General features: G+C 35.3%; 1 protein-coding gene across 1 annotated transcript in view; it reads left to right on the top strand.

The window, feature by feature from the left end:
• Nucleotides 1-16,935, top strand: part of SLC41A2 (solute carrier family 41 member 2) — a 59,068-nt gene extending 42,133 nt beyond the window's left edge. The window contains exons 9-11 of the mRNA XM_068664386.1: nt 2,132-2,263; nt 3,251-3,399; nt 14,895-16,935. Of these exons, the coding sequence (XP_068520487.1) occupies nt 2,132-2,263; nt 3,251-3,399; nt 14,895-15,080 (467 nt within the window). The 3' untranslated portion in view covers nt 15,081-16,935. The remainder of the gene's footprint in view (nt 1-2,131; nt 2,264-3,250; nt 3,400-14,894) is intronic.
• The last annotated feature ends 2,274 nt before the right edge of the window (nt 16,936-19,209 follow it).

Below are 19,209 nucleotides of genomic sequence, written 5' to 3'. Positions count from 1 at the left end.
AATCTATGTCTCTGTTGTCTAGCCAGTTTCATTGCCATTTCAAAAGGGAAAATTTCCATTTTCCTTAATTCTTTTCTCTTGGTTTCCCTTGTTGTTAATGAGGGAAAGATGTCCAGATCATCTCTCATATTTCTGTTTGTCTGAATTTGTTGCAACAGATAATTATCAGCCACAAGAGGAAATTGCACACATCCTAGGAAGTATGTGAAATCTTGCTTTTTTGTGCCAAAGTGGTTTATGGTTGCATTGCCACAAACCTCAAAACATGCCTGGAAATTTAGCCCTATTTACTTTTATCTTTCATTTCTTCTTTTAATGCTATAAAAGATAGGATAGTGAGAGAAGAGTTAACTAATTTTATCTTTTAATATTGTTTTGAATAGATCAGTTATTGCAGTTTCTAGCCTGCTTGTAATTATCCAGATTGCTTTTATCTTCTTTTTTTAAAGCAGAAACTGTTTCATATTTTCTAGTCGTATGGCACCATCCCCAGCTTTGTAGCTTTATTAAAATGCAGTTTTACATAACAGCTTTTTTGTAATTCAGTCACAGAAATTTTCTGATCTCCATCCAAATGTAGTGCATTGATCCTTCATTTTACTTCTGTCTCTCTTTTCTTACCTTATTCTCATTAGTCAGAAGTATCAACATTATTGTTCACATTCAGAAAATAGACTTTGGACCCTACTGGATTGTTTTTGATGTTGTTTAAGCCCCTCTTATAGTTTATATAAATCCTTTATTTTACTTCTCTTTCTCTAGTTTGTTAAAAAACAAACAAACAAAAAAAAAACCTACTGTTATTCTGTTATTTTAATATTCTTTGCAAAGACTGACTCGACATTTTGATAGTTCACATTTTGTCCCTCTATCTCCTGAAGATGCAGGTAGGTTTGATAATCAGTCTTTTCTGCCAATTCCATGACTTTTTCTAATACTTTATTTCCTGATATGTATTTGAAGCCTTTTGTTTAAAAGTTGGACCACCTTGTTAGGTTCTGCCAAGAATTGTCTTTAAGCTGAAGTGCAGCAGAACATTTTCATAGAGTTCTCAATATTAAACATTTGTCCTAACCAGTCCACAGTCCCCAAAGGGATTTGGCAAATAGTTTCTTCTGGTGATGACAGACACTTGTTCTGTGACCAAAGCCCTGAACATCAGATAAGCAAATTAGTTCAACTACAGTAACCAAGGTCTTTCTGCTACCTAAGTAGGGAAAATATCCACATTGCTTCCACCTACTCATATCTTCTCAGAGCTATGTAAGGAATCTGGGAAAAAAGGGCACGTGTCTGATGTGCAAGTAGACAACTCTAAGGTATAACAGCAATACAATAGAAGAGTTATATGTTACTCCATTCTGAGAGTTACTTCATTCTGATATAACAAGTTGGTTTACTTTTCAATTCATTGAAATAAAAATTATTTCACAGAAGTATTTTTTTTCTTCATGTGAAGCACATCAACAGCTGTCATGGAGAAGGTAGGGTCTTCATCACTGCCATTCTTTTAAAAATTAGTTACTCAGATGGTCGTCCTTTCAACCTGAATTGTGAATGGCAAAGGATTATGGTTCAATCCAGCTCTGTGGCGAAAGGGAATGGACAGATTATTTCTTCAAGTCCTTTCCAGCCCTATGTGTGAGAAATCTGCATTTATATTTGTGGTAGTGACTGCATTTGCTCTGTGTTATTTATACTTACCAGCTACACTGAGCAAGGGAGCTAATTCAGCAGTGGTACAGATATGTATTACTTCTGTTGTTCCAGGAAGGATTTCCAAATAACAAGGAGCCTTAAAAGGCAGCTTCACCTATGAGAAAGTATCAGATTGAACATTTTGAAGGAATTTTCTGCACTTATTACAAATTAAAGCTCACCCCAAAATTTCCAATATATAGCATGGATATACCAAATATCTAAATATTCAGTGATATGCCAAATTGTAGCCCAAGTTTGACTACCTTAGAGATTGGTGGTAGCCTTTCTATAACAAACACACTCGCAGAATGTTATTCTTTTTGACTTCTGTATTTAGGGGAAATTTGTAAAAATATTGCTTACTAGATTAAAAAAAAAAAAAAAAAAAAAAAAGTTGAAAATTTCCCACTTGTTCCCTTTTGTATTTCAGGTATTGGTGGTAATCTAGTAGCTATTCAAGCTAGCAGAATTTCTACCTACCTCCATTTACATAGCATTCCTGGAGAACTGCCAGAAGAAGCCAAGGGTTGCTATTATCCATGCAGAACCTATTTTGGTACAGGTATGTATTAGTCGCTTAGTTGTTAAAAATGTTGTCTCATGTCTCCTCTTTTTCCCCCTATATGACTGTGCCCCCAGTGAGAGACTCAATTTGTATGCAATTCAGAGGCAGCAGAGGTCTGGCAGTTTCCTTTGCCTGCAGCTGTTCACATGTGACAAACACAAGCAACTCCCTGCAGGAGCTGGTGCATAGAGAGTTAGAGGGAGAAAGGCGTAACTTTGGCAAGACTCAGACATAGGGACTGATCAGGCAGGACACTGATGATATCAACTCAGAAGGATTTCAACCTTTAACATACCTTGTTTCCCTGCTCTTAATCTTTGTCATTTAACTCCAGAGTTCAATCTACTATCCTGTTTGGACCAAACTTTAATTATTTTTGGCATTATTGCCAAGCCTAGTCCCTGTTTGCCATTCCCCATTTGCCATTTCTTTCTAGATTCTTTCTTCACAGTTTATTTCTTCCCTGTACTTCCCCCTTCCTAACAACGTAGTATCTGTACTGAAATTTGATGTTACAATAGAATGTATTACACATTAATATTTAGGAAATGCATTGAGGCATTGAGATGTGAAAATAGTAAATGTAGGATTACCTTTTAGAAACATAAGATACTTTTGAGGATGACTTGAGTATAGTGTCTTTCCTACAAAGGCTCTATGAAGTCAGTGCAGCTCAAAAAAACTTGATGCTATTACATAAGTACAGAACCAAAACAGATGTAGGAAATGTACTGATTGACAGCACACAGTTTGCACAGTCTCCTGGAACGGCCTTGCTTAACTTTACTGGCAGGCATTAGGGATGACTTTTTTACCCCTGTGGAAAATCTCAAGAATTTTTTTTTTTTTTTTTTTGGTTAAAAATAATTCCTGCTGTTCCACAATAGCCAATGCTGTGAAATTTCAAAATGTCTTTTTATATTAAAATAAAAATATGATGTAGTAATTAAAGAGACTAACTGAATTTTGTTGTTGTTGTTATAGGAGTAAATAACAAATCAGCCCAAGTTCTGCTTCTTTTGGTGATTCCTGGACACCTAATTTTCTTGTACACCATCCATTTAATGAAAAGCGGCCACACTTCCTTAACTCCTATCTTTATAGCAGTATATTTGTTTGCAGCTCTGCTACAGGTAAGAAAAAGTACAACTTGAAAATGCTCATAGAGTTAAGTTCCTGAAGAAAATCATGTGTTATCTTATTTCTGAAATTTCATGAATAAGTAAAAGAGGGTATGGTTATTACAGACTTTCAGCACAGTTATGAAGTAACTAATTATCTCCACATGCATATTGCTTACAAAGGTGTATCAGTATTGTGAGTGATTTTCAGAAGATTCATGACTACATTATTTCATCCATCTTGCACTTTCTTTCACATGCTTCTTGGCACCATTGCATCTAAAACCCCAATCATTTCAATCAACTAGAGGGGAGATGGAGAGATGGAAAAGTAACACTTATGAATAATGAATACATCACGAAAATTCTCAAAGTAATCTCCCACAGTGGTTTCTTAAAATGGTTCATGGTACTGTTTTAGTTAACACAGTCAAAAATGTAGCAGATGAGAATGTTATTGCTTGGTACATTTTTAACATTTATTAAAGTTTAAATTAGTGTAACAGTGATCAGTGGTCACCGTACAAGAAATCGTAATTGCATTAATTGTCAAACAGTCAAACAGTGTTCATTATTTGGTGTGTTCCTATGTAGTTGGTCTGTCCACACCCAGCAGTGGCATTTCATGAAAGATGCCTTTTGAAAAACCAATGTCTTAATGTGAACTGATTTCTCTAAGAAAAATCACTAATATAAAATGAAATATTTTTGCTAAATCCACAGCCAATTTTTAGCTAAAACTTGGCTGAATTAACTGTAGTGCTTCGTTGTTCTTTCGAAACAAAAATAGAAATTTAATGTTATACAATAAAAATACAGTTGAATTATCCGTATGTTAAATGTATATATGCATTGTTTCTAAAATTAGCCAACTTATTTTTAAAATGCAAACAATATCATCACCAATCAATCCTTTAAAAAATCATAATTTTAATGTCCTGAATTGTCTGTGTTTATCACACTGCTATTTCAATAAGGATAGGTTTTGAAGACCGCTACTATTTTAATTTTATATGTGAATTCTATACTCTTTTCGTAGAATATAATTGGAAAGGTTCCAACCTTTGCAAGTGGGAACGTCGTAGTAAAAATTACAAAGCCATTTCTTTTAATTTTCCTCTTTCATGCTATTCCTAGTTTCCAGCCTTAAGACTTGTTTTATACTGTGTTTTCCTGAGGAAATTACAGAATCACAGAATCACAGAATCTCTAGGTTGGAAGAGACCTCAAGATCATCGAGTCCAACCTCTAACCTAACACTAACAGTCCCCACTAAACCATATCCCTAAGTTCTACATCTAAACGTCTTTTGAAGACTTCCAGGGATGGTGACTCCACCACCTCCCTGGGCAGCCCGTTCCAGTGCCTAACAACCCTTTCAGTAAAGAAGTTCTTCCTAACATCTAACCTAAAACTCCCCTGGCGTAACTTTAGCCCATTCCCCCTCGTCCTGTCACCAGGCACATGGGAGAACAGGCCAACCCCCACCTCGCTACAGCCTCCTTTAATGTACTTATACAGAGCAATAAGGTCACCCCTGAGCCTCCTCTTCTCTAGGCTGAACAAGCCCAGCTCCTTCAGCCGCTCCTCATAGGACTTGCTCTCCAGGCCCCTCACCAGCTTCGTCGCCCTTCTTTGGACCCGCTCAAGCACCTCGATGTCCTTGTCATTCATTCTGTCTATTCTATCTGTTTCTCCTTTCTAATAACTTTTGAATCCTTTGGCCCATTTCAGTCAAGTTTTTCTAAGATTCAGGTCTCTCAGTGATATGAAGTCTCTATTAGCTTAATAAAAACAGGTGGAGAAAAAGAGTCCCTGTTAATGTCTCTACTGAAGGTAAGAATGAAGTGTGTGTGGTTTCAGCCATTATTATATTTCAACAATTTCACATGGGAGTCAAGCTCAAGGCATAAATCCATATGAAATCCATATGATTCTCCCGTTCACAGAACTACAATCATAATATGTTCAGGGCTACAAATCTTCTTCTGCAGCAAAGGACGGGGTAAGGTGTGAGAAATGTAGAGGTTAGCTAAAAATTGTCTGAAGCTCTAGGGCAGGATTTTAAGATCACACAGTAGTTCAGGGCTGGTGCTGGCACAAATACACACACACACCTGATTTTTGTAAATCAGAGCATTCAGTTTTGCAGTCTCCATTGCAGAATAAATCTCCATTACAATCCATAACGCCACATCTGATTTTCTTGATTTTTCACCTGGAAAAGCAGAGAGCTTTTTTTTTTTTTTTTTTTTTCCCCTCTTCTTTTTGTAGATGATTTTTTCCCTCTTCACCTTCTGTCTTTAGCTGTACCAGGCAGCTTGAGATGTATTTATTTTGAAACCAAGTAACAGTATTGCACACACACTGTAAATTCTCATGGGTCTTGACAGATTTACAGTTTGGAACCCCGTGGTTTTTGACACCTTCTGAAAATATTTAATGAGATTCTTTTCCTCGTTTTCATTATTCTGGCATTTTTCTAGTAGTGATTATCATGGTATTACATACCAATAATTACAGCAGCTTTTAATTTTACAGAGAAAAATTCTTGCATTAACCCATAAATCTTGAATGCATTTTACTTACCTGTCCTTCTGATGAGCTTCCCTGCTGCAGACTGTACATTTTTCATTTCTCAAGGAAAACACTTCAATATTAGTACTCATACCTATTCCCCTTTTCACTGAAGTCATCTACGCACCTGGATATAGTAAAGAACAGTTTTGAAACTGTCATTTATTTTTTGTTTTTACAAACCAACATCTACTGATCTCATTGTTCCAGAAGTTTTTATATTTTTGTCCTTCCAATGACAGCTTTTCAGCTCTGCTGTAAAACTGAAAAAACACATAGCTGATTACTGTCATTTCAACTATCAACAAAACAAATCGAATGACAGTCTCTTGAGCAATGAAAGATGTGCGTTCTAGCTCTTTTTTTATAATGTATTGGACTTTGCATTTATTTTCAGTTTGCATGGAAGGCATCTGAAAATAGATGTCAAGAATTACAATCCTTCATATAAAGAAAGCTTTAATACCTTCTCTTCCATGTTTGAGATAATCATTTAATAGAGCATAGGGATTCCCAAAGGTGAGAGTTAATTACGGTTAGTCCAGCGTTCAAGGAGGTTTGATGCCAGTACTTTGCCCTTTCTAAGTCATTTCCTATATTTAGCTGGAGGGGGTAAATGAGCAGCTGAATAATTATTATGGCAATATACTACCTATCTACATTTTTCCACTATTAAAAAATATATCTGCCAAATTAAAAAAAAAAAATAACAACAGCAATGTGAAAATTATATCTTTAAAAATCAAGTGACTTTTGTAAGATTACATGATTATTTCATGATATATTTTAGAGTGGACAGAAAGAGATTTTTAATTATCTTAAAAATCTATGTATTATTTTCGATTATCCAGCCCTGTGTTTCTTTAAAGTGGAGACGAAGGGGTTAGGGAAATGACAAGATTAGAACTGGAATGTTAGAGTAAGCTGAAAAAATCAAGGAAGATTTTACACGAAAGCTCTAATCACAACTTATATTTATTTATCTGTTGCTTTCAGTATATGCTATTGTACATTATCTCTACAGTAAATTTGTAACATAAATGTGAATTCCTCTATTTGGCATTTTAACAAGACTTTTTCAGGTTGCCTGTAAACTTCAGTGTACTTCCCAAAGTGATAAAACATGATTTATTTGCACTGAAAGCTCTATACAGTATTACTGAAATTCCTGTCAGGTAGTTAATTTCATTTTCATTCAATTCTGATATTATCATTGCTTGATTTATTTTTTTTTTCACCACTAATGCCTACCAGCTTCTTCACTCTCTTCCTACCTGTTCTTAGATATTCTGTCTCCTGAATGTTAAATAACTGAAATATTTATGGAAAATAAAAAATTAAAATGGCATGCAATTAACAATATGATTTAGTTATTATACACTATGCAGTAAAACAAAATGTAGTTTCTCTGAACATGCATTTGTTCTAAAAACATTAAGAGATTTTAAGTCATATGAGTAAACAGTATTGTGGTCTTCAATTTCTCCTCTCTGATTCTCTATGAGCAAAACAGTTCAGGTTTTCTAGACATAAGAAACCACAGAAACTGTTTTATTTTATTTTGCTTTTATTTCATTTTCCTAATTTAACAGCACAGTTGGTTCTGTTCTTGAAAGACATACAAACTGTTGAAATGTTCTTGAAATACATTTATAAATAAGTTCTACTGAAATTGAAGGCAGAAATCCCCTTCCCTTCAGTGAGACTAGGATTTCACAAATATGTTTTAATAAAGATAGGGAGAACTGTACACATTTATATTAATCTGCATTCAGATTGAAATTTTCAGACTTGGGTCTGATCTGTGTTTATGAATGTTGGCATCAGAGGAAAACATCTAAATCAAAAATATTATGAGGAATGTCATCTATGTACAAAGGCACCTGTAAGTATGTAGGATACTTCACATAATGCAGCATACAGTAGCTGAGCAAACCATTATGCACTAGTGAAAACCACTATATTGATCGTAAATGAGGTTTGGATTTGATGAGTGGCATCTATTTATGAGGAATTTTATTTTCTTGAAAATTTTACAAAAACAAGTCACACAAACACACACCAGTATTTTGCATGAAGATACAGTCTGGCTTTGGGCCAATAAAGAACACATTAATTAATCAAACTGCTCCCCACCTCTACCCTGCAAGGGCACAAGTATTTTTTAAGCTTATAAAGCTACGCACTGAGCAAAGTTTCACCTTCTGTCATGTCGACCTGAAGCAGAATGAGTGCAACACTGGAACTGCCAAGCCATCAGTCCTGGCACACTGCTCCAAGCGCTCAAAGGCAGCCTCTGTTCTTAATATTCTCACTGAGCCAATAAAATGCCCTCTAAGGAATTTTCACACCTACTAAGCAAATCTGAACACACAGTTACATTAAATACCCAGGGAATAAACAAACAATAGGAGGTTCCCAGAGCTATTACCAACCAAATTAGTAATTTTGAAGTGTGGTTGTTCTTATGCAAGGAAGATCAGGTGTCTACCCCTGAGAAGTAACCTCTGCAGTGCCTCAGAGCTGTTTGAGGCAACAGAAAACCAAGAATTCAGCAATATTCATAATTACTTCCTGCACACATTAAAAACATCTTGGACTTTGCAGTAGTCTGAGGATTTTAGCTACAGTATGGGCTACTTCAGTGTGGAAAAGTAACTCATGGGGCATACTATTCATTATATAGAAATAAGGAATATTGTGTTTGTACAGGAACTATCATTGCATTTGAAATGCTGCTTTTTTTATCTCATAGGAAGGATTACTTCCAAAGCGTAGAGGATGTAACTATTGGGGAGACTTCATGATTCAAGGAAATATGGAAACTAAGGTCCAAACCTGGACAGTTCTGCCTGTTCAATGCTTTTGCATTGCAGCATGAGAAACAGACTTGCCAGATTCACTGGGATCTGAATGTGGCCATCACTAGCTCTTTCACTTCCAGGCATGTTGCAGCCAGTGGTAGGAGCCTGGCTCCAAAAAGTCATTAGCAGGGAAATTATCATTTTTGCCTCCAGAAGGCTTTGTAGGTAGCACGACACACTGAGCTGTGCTTCAGCTGGTACAGGTTGAACATACCTGAAGACTTAATGGTCTGTGTTTCACTCCTAATCCAGACATCTGGCAAACAGCCTGAAGTTAGGACTGCCTTGGTCAGACCAGGGTGTCTGGCAAAGCTACAAAGAAAGCAAGAAGACAGTCAGGAATTTGGATTTAAGCTGTGGAATAAAGAAAAGTTCATTCACACAAAATTACATGGATACAATCCAATTGATTTAGAAACACCTTCAGCTAAAATGGTACAATCTTTTTGACTTAAATGCGGTGTTAGTCTTAGATAAATTTACGTTTTGTTGTCTGGGTGGTTGGATACCAGAGTGCTGTGCACTTCAGACAGAAAGCAAGTAATTATACATACTGCCTGTATACATGCAACACAAAGGTTTTATAAGAATTGAACTGGCATTACCAAGAATGTCTTCAGTCTGCAGATAGGCTCCTGTTCTTGCTCCCAACACAATTACTATGCAGACCTTGTAACTTGTTTTTACTGTTCTTCTGTCTCTGGATTGACAGATAGCAGAAGCAGTGTCCATGCCTGGCCACAGTCTGGCCTACTAGCACAACTCCACTGACACTGGCACTGTAACGCCAGTTTATTGTGTTAGGCTAAGAAAGGAGCGTCAGACAGACATATGTGTTGCCTTTTCTTGACCTCGATATAGTGGCAGTAGTTTCTAAAAGAGTGTGGAGAAATGCATGGGGTTTGTAATGTCTTAATTTGCAGCATCAGGAGTTTCCAAAGCTCATTACCCAAAGTCCTAAATTAGCTTGGAAACTGATTTAAGTTAAACTGGTGAGACTTTTGTGTATAGACATGCCGCAACTGCTTGCTGTATCCATTTATGTACTTGGATTGAGTCCAGGAGGACAAAAGACTAGCGAAGTGTATTCATTATTGATGAGTGTTGTTTGAGAAGCAAGCTGTTGTATAATGAGTGGGCTGGATCTTTTGCAAGGTATCCATGTTCACTACCAAAGAGAATGAATCAGTGGTTCCAAACCACAAGATAGCTAAAACACAGACGATGATAGCAAGAGGGAACAGCATTATTTTTTTTTTTTACTGCCAGCCACAAATGCGTGCTTGGAGAAGATAGACAGCGACTATTTTCCCCTGGACATGATACGTGTGTAGAGCCTGCACAGACTACAGAATTTTGGCTGTAGGCAATGGAAATTCAGCAAGTTCAGCATAGATCTGTTAGGAATGCTTTTGAGTTACTACTTAGTTTCACATTAAGTCATCAAAAGCCATTTAAAATCTGAGAAATGTAATGTATAATTTCAAAATTTACTTGATGAAGGGTCAAAACCACTAAAAGACCTAAATCATCAATTTGATGAGAATGATGTTGGAGTCAGGACACAGTAATCTTTGTCTTTTTGGGGCTTTTCAGTAATAATTCTATCCATATATATATATGTATTATATAGAATATAAATGTACGTGTATGTGTGTGTATATATATATATAAACTTACTGTTGAATTTTATGGATGTATATGAATTATCAGGAATTACCAGATCTTGTAATGGTTCCATTATAGGTGAATTTCAAGTCAGTGTGAGGTTGAGAGTAAAGCAGAATTAAAATTCACTTGAAAAGAGGTTACCACAGTTAATTTGCATCTATGTTTTCAATCTAAAGTAAAGGAACAAAACTATTTTGCAATGCACCTTCAGGTGGAAACAATTTAAGGTGAATCAGCGGTACTAATAAGATTCAGGAGATACTGTCCATCTAAGCCATGCAAAAGAAACTGCTAAAAGGTCTCAGTTCTGCATACTAAACTAGTAGCTGAATTTTAATAATGCCCATATGAAAAAGCAAATCAGAGCAATCAATGTGAAAGCCATTATTAACATGAAAGATTCAAATCATTTTCCTACAGAGATTATGCAGTTGATTGTTACACTTTTTATATTTTTTATCACTTGCCCTACTCTGAATTTGACACACATTCCCCGATTAAACACGGTCATCCCATATGAAAAAAGAAAATTATTATGGCATCCTGCAATGTATCAGCTAGGCTACTGAGAGTTTAGACAGCATTATGAATGTTTGGAGGCATTTTATTTGAAATAATAGATTTTTTGAAGTCATGAGAAACTGATTACGTGAGAACATGCAGATAACTTTTAGAGGTCCTTACTGCATGCAGAAAAACAAAACAAAACAAAATAAACTTTTGTTTAGCTAAACTTGTTATTTGTATCTAAAGATTTGCATGGAATGAAAGCAAGTTTTGGCAAGAACAAAGGAAAAAAATGTTTGAGAGTGTATAATGTTCCCATTTCTAGTTTTGTAACCATTAGATTAGAGCTTTAAGTAGTGAGACTCGCTTTTATTTAAGCATCAGTGTTCAATTTCAGTCTCAATATGATATTTCTGATTTGAAATGAATATCATAAAACTCAATATCTAGAATTAATTTTCATTTCTGTCCTTTCTGTCCATAATAATATGCATGCTTACACACCTTATTTTCAGATTCTTCATCATTAGGGGTTAATAAAGACTTATCTCCTGCTCTTTTCTTCCCTCCCTCCTTCTCATCACTATATTCATTATGCAGTGTCTCTCGTCTTCTGTCTTCTGAGGACCTATTTTGGATAATGTGTCTGATGCACATTTTTACAAATACACATTTATAAACAGAAAACATTAGTCATTATTGGGATACTCGTGTTATATTCCATTAGTCTGGTGATGTCTTTAGTTTCATTCTCCTCAATTTTGATTGTTTTTTTTCCAAAAGAGTAATAACTTAGTGTTGCCTTCCTTTAAAAATATTAAAACATCTGGAATTTTGCCTCTATTTTTGCAATCTTTGCTCTGGGCTTTCTTTTCCTTATCAGTGACTATAATATCTCCCTTTTTTTTAGTCAGATCTTAATATGTATAGCTACTAGTTATTTTTTTACCTTTCTTAACCCTCAGGGTTATCTCTTTCTTCAGTCTTGAAGAATTCCTACGGTTGAGTTTCATAATTCTACTACTACTCATCTCTCATGTTCTTGTAAAAGGCACTTCATTGTTCTCCTCTTCCTCTGTATATTAAATCATTTAAAAATATTAGCTCACATATTGAACAACAGTTCTGCATACATTTTCAAACTTCTCTTATCACTTCCCTACAGCATTTCATGTTAAACAGGTGATTTTTGTTTCTCTCTTTTTTTTTTTTTCCCATTTTTTGTTTCTCATTTTTTTTTTGTTTCTCATTAGACTTTTCTGTGATGTTGATACCTTTATTTTTTCTCTCAAGAACAGCTGGCTTTCAGTTTAAGCTATGAAGGCTTTCTTATTCATAGAACGCGAGCAGAGGAGAAGTAAGCTGAATTTGTACTGCTCTGCCATCTGCATGATTTTGCTGAAATCATTAGAGGTCACGGATGAAGCCCAGCAAAAAGGACTCTGCCACAAAACTGTCTCATAATGTCCTGTGTAGTCTTCCACCTATGCCTTAGTAACCTTTCCTTTTTATTAATCTTTGCTCACCTTTAGACTTCTCTGTTTGCCCTGTGTTTTTTTTTTTTCTCACCTGTCAGATCTTTGCAAGTGACTTTTCTTATCACTTTCTTATTCAAGAACTGTCTTACTTTCAGAAAAGTCAGCAAACTCATAGTAGAGCTTTTGTTTATTTTTGTGAAAAATAACAGTTGATTTATGACCTTAATTCCCCCTTCCCCACCCTTAACATTCATAAAAAGAAAAATCTCATCAAAGATTTGAGTCACATTGATTGACTTCTGTCTTGCAACACCAACTACTCTGGCTATACCTTTCTTACCAACTAAGTAACCATTTCCAAAAACTGATCTGTATAATTCTCAAATGCTAGTGAGCCATGCAAATGCATGATGATAGCATTATTCCTTCCCCAAAATGAAGACTGGTAAACTATAGACCCATAATTTATCCTGTAAGGACTATGTCCCAATAGCCATCATACACTATTATAACCATCAGTTAATAAAATGCATTATAACTTTTTTCCTATTACTTACAGAAGCCAGGTTTGTTGTATTTTGCATTATATGTTATGGACCCATAAGTTAATATATCAAAAATAATTATTTGTGAAGATTCACAGAACTTAATTTCCAAACTACCTAATTTTCACAAAAGTCTAAGTCAGTTGCTGTAGGATGGAAAATATATGGAAAAATCTAAAGTTTTCATGTAATGATTTTTAAAAGACAAAAATGTATACTGTCATTTAAGATGGATGGTGTATGTTATATCTAATTGGTTGTGAAATATAAATACATTATAAGTTATTCTTGGAGTGAATGCTCTCATCTTCTAATAGAACACGCGTAACTATTGTTGCTGTGGGGCACTACAGAGCCTTCTGTGTACATCCTGTAGGGAATGGTAATGTACGGTATCTTTTATAAACAGACCTCTTTTTGTCTGTGGTAGAAGAAAGAGCCGACTCAAAGAATCTGATAGTCTTCCAAAGAAAACATCTGTTTTAAATATATTTGTTTGGATTCCAGTAAGCACACCTAGGACTTGCATAATTAGCTTAGACTACAGAGTTCCTTTTTCAGCAGATATGTTTATATAAATAAACCATGCATTTTTCATGAAGCAAATACAAACCCCCCAGGTTTGTGTTTTAAAATGTACTTTTGCAAGGCAAAGATTAATCGGGTATAACTTTTTCAACACAAATTTTTATATGACATTTGTTTTACTGTATTTTGTATTGCTGGGAAGAGTCTTGCAATGATCATATCAGTATTTCAGCAAAGGAGTGCATACATGTATAAAGATGGTTTTTATTTCAATAATTGCTCACTTAGGAAATAAAATGAATTTTGTACATTTTACTACTTTCGTTGCTGTTCTTCTAAATGTACATAATAAGACTTCTTGAAAAGCAATATGGTAATAACTCTTAAGTTTATGCTTCCTAAAGATCTTATTAACTAAAATGCATAAAATATAAAAGTTTATCTCCGCTTAAGCAGATTTGTAGAAGAGACAGGAAATTAGTAGTCTTTTCCCCATTCATCTTGTGCTGTGCCACACCACATGATTCTACTGAACCTGAATCTTGTATTATACAGCTGCACAACATTAAAAGAATTCTTTTCTAAAACTGGATTAATAATTATGCATACCTTCGGTATTAAGATCAAACTTCCTGAATGTTCAGGCATTCACAGTTGGGAATGAAATCTTTTACTTTGGGATGAATTCAGCCTGGAGTGACAATTTCATAATATATATTGCAGGTGTGCCTTATACAGAAGGGCTGAAGATGGTATTTCACGCCTCAAAGTAGCTGCTAGGCTGTTTTCAGTGGTTCATACAGTCCAGGTGAAAATGTTCCTAATCTGACCCCATATTCTTTATATGGTGTCTGATTTCAGGACTGATCTAGGTGTCTGGATACAAGAGCTATGCCTGTGTTGAGTGCTTTCATCTGGGTAACATCAGTCAATTCTGAGTGATCTTGAAACCCCGGTTATGCTCTCACTATACTCAGAGTGATGTCTTGTGTAGAAAATGCAATCACACATTTGGTTGGTGTTTTTTTGTTTGTTTGTTTGTTTTGCCATTGTCAGCAATCCTCAAGAATGGCCCTGTTGAAGAATGCTATCAGTGATTCGTTATGTTCTTTCTACCCGTGTGCATTATTTCCTGGGAGAAATGGACTAAGTGTCCCTGTCTCTAGTTGTGGGGAGTTTTAATCCAAAATTAATACACCTTAATTATTTAATTTTTTCAAAAGCAGTAGTATACAATATTGTTAAGTACTAAGGTGATAATAATGTTGGCTGTTGACTCCCTTTCAGTGGAATTCCAATGATACTAATACAGATTTTGGTCATTTGCTGTTCTGTAGGTGTTTACTCTGCTATGGATTGCCGACTGGATGGTGCACCACTTCTGGAAAAAAGGGAAAGATCCTGACAGTTTTTCTATCCCGTATCTCACTGCACTGGGAGATCTACTTGGAACTGCCTTACTAGCCGTAGGTTTTCATTTTCTGTGGCTCATAGGTGACAGAGATGGTGATGTCGGCGATTAATTATTTCAGTGGATGCAATGACTTTTCCCGGAATATTGAGGAGATCAATCATTCCATCTGAAGGTCCTCAAAATGATTGTTCCATTTGGTCTGAGTAAATCAAGTTGACACAGATATGAAACAGCCTTAATCATTTTTTTGTTGTTGTTCTGTTTTTGTTTGTGAAAAAGGATTGATCAAGGAGGATATTTGAGAACTTCAGACTGAAAACAAGGTGGATGGCTGCTAATTGAGAATATCTGAGTAGACACAACCAAGGACATGACAACCCTTTATCAGATTTTAAATTTTTTAAAGATCTGGTCTTTTAAATGAACAATTTCTTACGTGTAGTGCAAACCAGAACAATCTTCAATCGCTCATTCAGTGGTGACAAAGAAGAAGGTAAAAAACAATCAGTGGCTTGCCTTGTCTTTTTAGCCCTAGAGGAAAGTGGGTACATGTTTTCATATTCCCACAGAGGTGGTTAGGAGACCTCAGATGAGTTCTCTTTCATAGACGTTACCTGATTAGTTGATATGTTCTTAACTTGCAATTTCAGTGCTGTAACTCTCTGACCATTGCAGGCTTGATATCAATAATAACTGTTACAGCGATTTGAACCCTGATAGTCTAAATGTTTTGTCTCAAGCTTTATTGTATACTAATATGACCATCATCATTTCTGAAATCAGACACTTGAAAAGTGTCTGCAGGACTGAGCCCTTTTTCTTTCTGCTAAAAAGAGCAACCTAATCATTTTTGCTGTTGTAATTTATTATAACGAGAATATAGTACAGTCATAGAATGTGAGACTGACCTGATCGATAATAATGGATGAATTAGTAGAACTCCTTGTGCTGAAAAGTGTCTTTTCATTTCACAACTGAAAAAATGTTTAACTAACTGATATTAATGGTGTTGTGATGGCCAGTATCCTGACTTTAATGAAGTATTTAGAGGTGTTGAATCAAACATAAATACTTACCCCCGATTAAAACTTAGGGTATATAAGATTATGTTGCATTTCAGGCACCTAGGAAGTTACGTGAACTTCTGAAATTCCAGAGTTATCCATGTCACCCATTTCAAAGCAAAAATCTCCATTCTTGCTAACAGGATTTCTGTTTTCAAGTTCTAGAAGTAATACGGTTAGTAAGGAATGACTGCTGCTGAATGATTTAACTTATTTCTAAATCTCAGTATTTCAAATAATACATTGATCATGAGGACTCTGGTTGTCACTTTGGAAAAAAAAATGTACTAAATGCTCTGTTTTAAAATCCAGTGGGAGTTCCTCATGGTGTATGTTTTTAAAGACTACAGCGTACATCCTAAATGCATAATTATATAAACATGTCAGACTTTAAATGTTGTGATCAGATGTTTTAAATTTTGAGACTTAAATTAGACAACTAAATCCATATATCAGCATATGTTGTAAACCAGTAAACATTAGTCATGCGAAGTATGCATATAAATCGTCCCTTTTAATTTGATGGACCTACTCAGATGAATTAAGTTAATTATGTGCATAAGTGTTAATGGGACTTTTATAGGTGTTTGTCACCTTAAACTCTGTGGAAATTGAAAGTGTTTGCAATTCTGAAAATTAAACCAGCTATCCAGTGCCTACACATGGATTTAGATGCCTGACTTTTAGCACCCTCATATAAACGTTTTTATTTAAGCTTTTTCTTACGGTTATATGGCATAGTTGTTTGAATGAATCATATGTATTATGTCTTTTATTATGTGAAAGATGAAATCTTTCTAACTTCAGGTTCTCTGACTTTTCTTAGTTTGTATTAATGTTATTTAAAATAGTTGTATGTAGCATTGCAGGAAATATTCCCATTAAATTGTTTAAAATGGACTAGATGTAACTCTAGTTTTATTTTTTTTCAATAATGGCTATTTGTTTTTGGTACAGACTTAGATGCAAGATTTTTTATTCTAATAGAACTGCCATCTGAATTGCCATTTCAACTAAATTGCCATTTCAAACACTTTTCTCATTAGACTTCCTGGATTCTAAAGTCCTTTTTAAATGACTTCCAGAATTCTTAATAATTAAAATTTCTTGAGATACTTGTGATCTTTGCTTATATGACACGTGAGGGAACTGTGGTATCTAGCCATAGCAGTATCCTTATTGTGTTAAATATTTTCACAGTAAATAAGCAACAACTGTTGGTACAGCCTGTTGCAAAAAGGTGAGTGATTAGATTGCAGAACTGGGGAGGAAATGTCAAATGGGACAAATCCAGTGAAATTTGACAAGCAGAAATGTATGGTCAGGCTGGAACAATCTGGGCACAGTAACAATAAATGATGGGAAAGCATAATGGGAAACATGGTACTTTGAGAAGAGGAAAGTCATTGCATGACTGAGAGCAAAATCCGTATCGTGGGAAAGAAAGAGGTGCAAACTTTCACACAGCATTCGTTATGAGAGGCAGGAGCAAACAGAAGGTAGTTATTTGGAGAAAAGAAAAAAAAAAAAAAGACACAGCCAAGCTTGTTTTTCAGGAAGGGAAGAAAAATGTAGCTGGTGTTGGAAGGAGTTGGAGAAGAAGTGGAAAAAGAGGTACTTTGAGGAATGGTGGATGCTGGAAAAAAAATGAACGTACTCAGTAAAGTATGATTGAAGAGGAGCCTGAGTGGGGAAAGAAGTGTGACATTGATGAAGCAGAGAAAACCTAGACATCTGGAGGGGGAAGGAGTAAATAATCTATGATGTGGAAAGGTTTTTGATTCATATGTGGAAGGGGCATTTAAAAAACATGCAGGTTTGCTAGCTCTTCTGCACAGTAGTATGAAGGAAAAAAGCTCTTATGCCCAAGTTTTGGAGGGTATATTATTCTGTTGCACGAGGATAACATGGGAGAAGGCACAAAAGAGTTACTGGATATCAGAGACTCTATCATCTGCGCAGAAACTTTACTAGCTAGACCAATTTTAACTCTGGTCAAGTCAGCCTTACTACAACATTCCACCAACTTGATTTTTAAGCTTATCCTAGTACAAGTCAGTTATTTTGATGTGTGTGTGAGTAAGAAATGTTACCAAAAATTCTATTAAAGACAGGTATCAAGTCCTTTTTTGTACCATTCAGAGCATACAATCGAAAGGGACAGCCGGAGATAGTACTGTCTCTTGTTAACAAAGCAGATACATTTTATAAGCTTGCAGATAAAATGACAAATTCTTATTAAAATGAATTAAATATTTTCCTCCCCTCTAACTGGAGAAGATTCGTTTGTACCTCCCTTTATAATTTCTAACATAATTAGGGCTATGGCTGATTGCTTGACATCTATTTGCTTTTGTGTCAGCATGTAGCACTTTTATTAACTCTTGTTCATATTACCTCATTTAACTTATTTAATCTGCAATTCACCTTAAAACTCCTTCTACAGCTTCTTGTACCATTTGCATTCTTCTGACAAGCTAGACCAGCCAGGAACTCCAGTGGCTTTGCCTTTTTGAGGTGTTATCTGCTACCTGATGCCAAGTAACAGTCAGAGCCATCCTGTTTGGCCATTCCTGCTGTCTACTCTTCTTTCCTCTACTTAAGAAATATCCAGAGGGTTAATAGAAGTAAGGGTGATTTATTTGAAATGCACATTGTTTGGGATTTTGAAGGATTTTGTGACCTTCTCAATTGTTCTATCAGCATGCTTGAAAGGGAACAATTTCATTTGCTAAACTACAACTAAATGCGGCTTTAAATTTGGAGTCAGAAGCATTTTATACCATGGGTCTTTTCTTCTTCCGTGCAATGCTTTGAAATGATTTTTGCAATCTAGTGAGTTACTGAATTATTCCAGCTTATTTTTAGAGTAATTACATAGCTAAGACAGTTCCACAGCCTTATTATGCTATTTGACACAGGGAAGAGTGCTTCTTTTAACTACTCAGATCAATATTTTGAGGTTTTTAGCATCACTATATATCTTACACTGATCTGTGATATTTAAATTTGTGATATCCTCTACCACTCAGTTTATAATACATTTATTTCTTTGGGGCTTTTAGAATGCTGATGAAAAAAATGGTGAGCAGCAAATTAATTTCAATTATTTTTGCAATTTACCAACTAAATTAGACTTTTCTCATACAAAGATTAAAATGGCATGAGGATTAA

The sequence above is a fragment of the Anas acuta genome, chromosome 1, assembly GCF_963932015.1.
Source record: "Anas acuta chromosome 1, bAnaAcu1.1, whole genome shotgun sequence".
Lineage (NCBI taxonomy): Eukaryota > Metazoa > Chordata > Aves > Anseriformes > Anatidae > Anas > Anas acuta.
The sequence above is the reverse complement of the archived record's forward strand: the minus strand, read 5'-3'. Positions and strand labels throughout refer to the sequence as shown.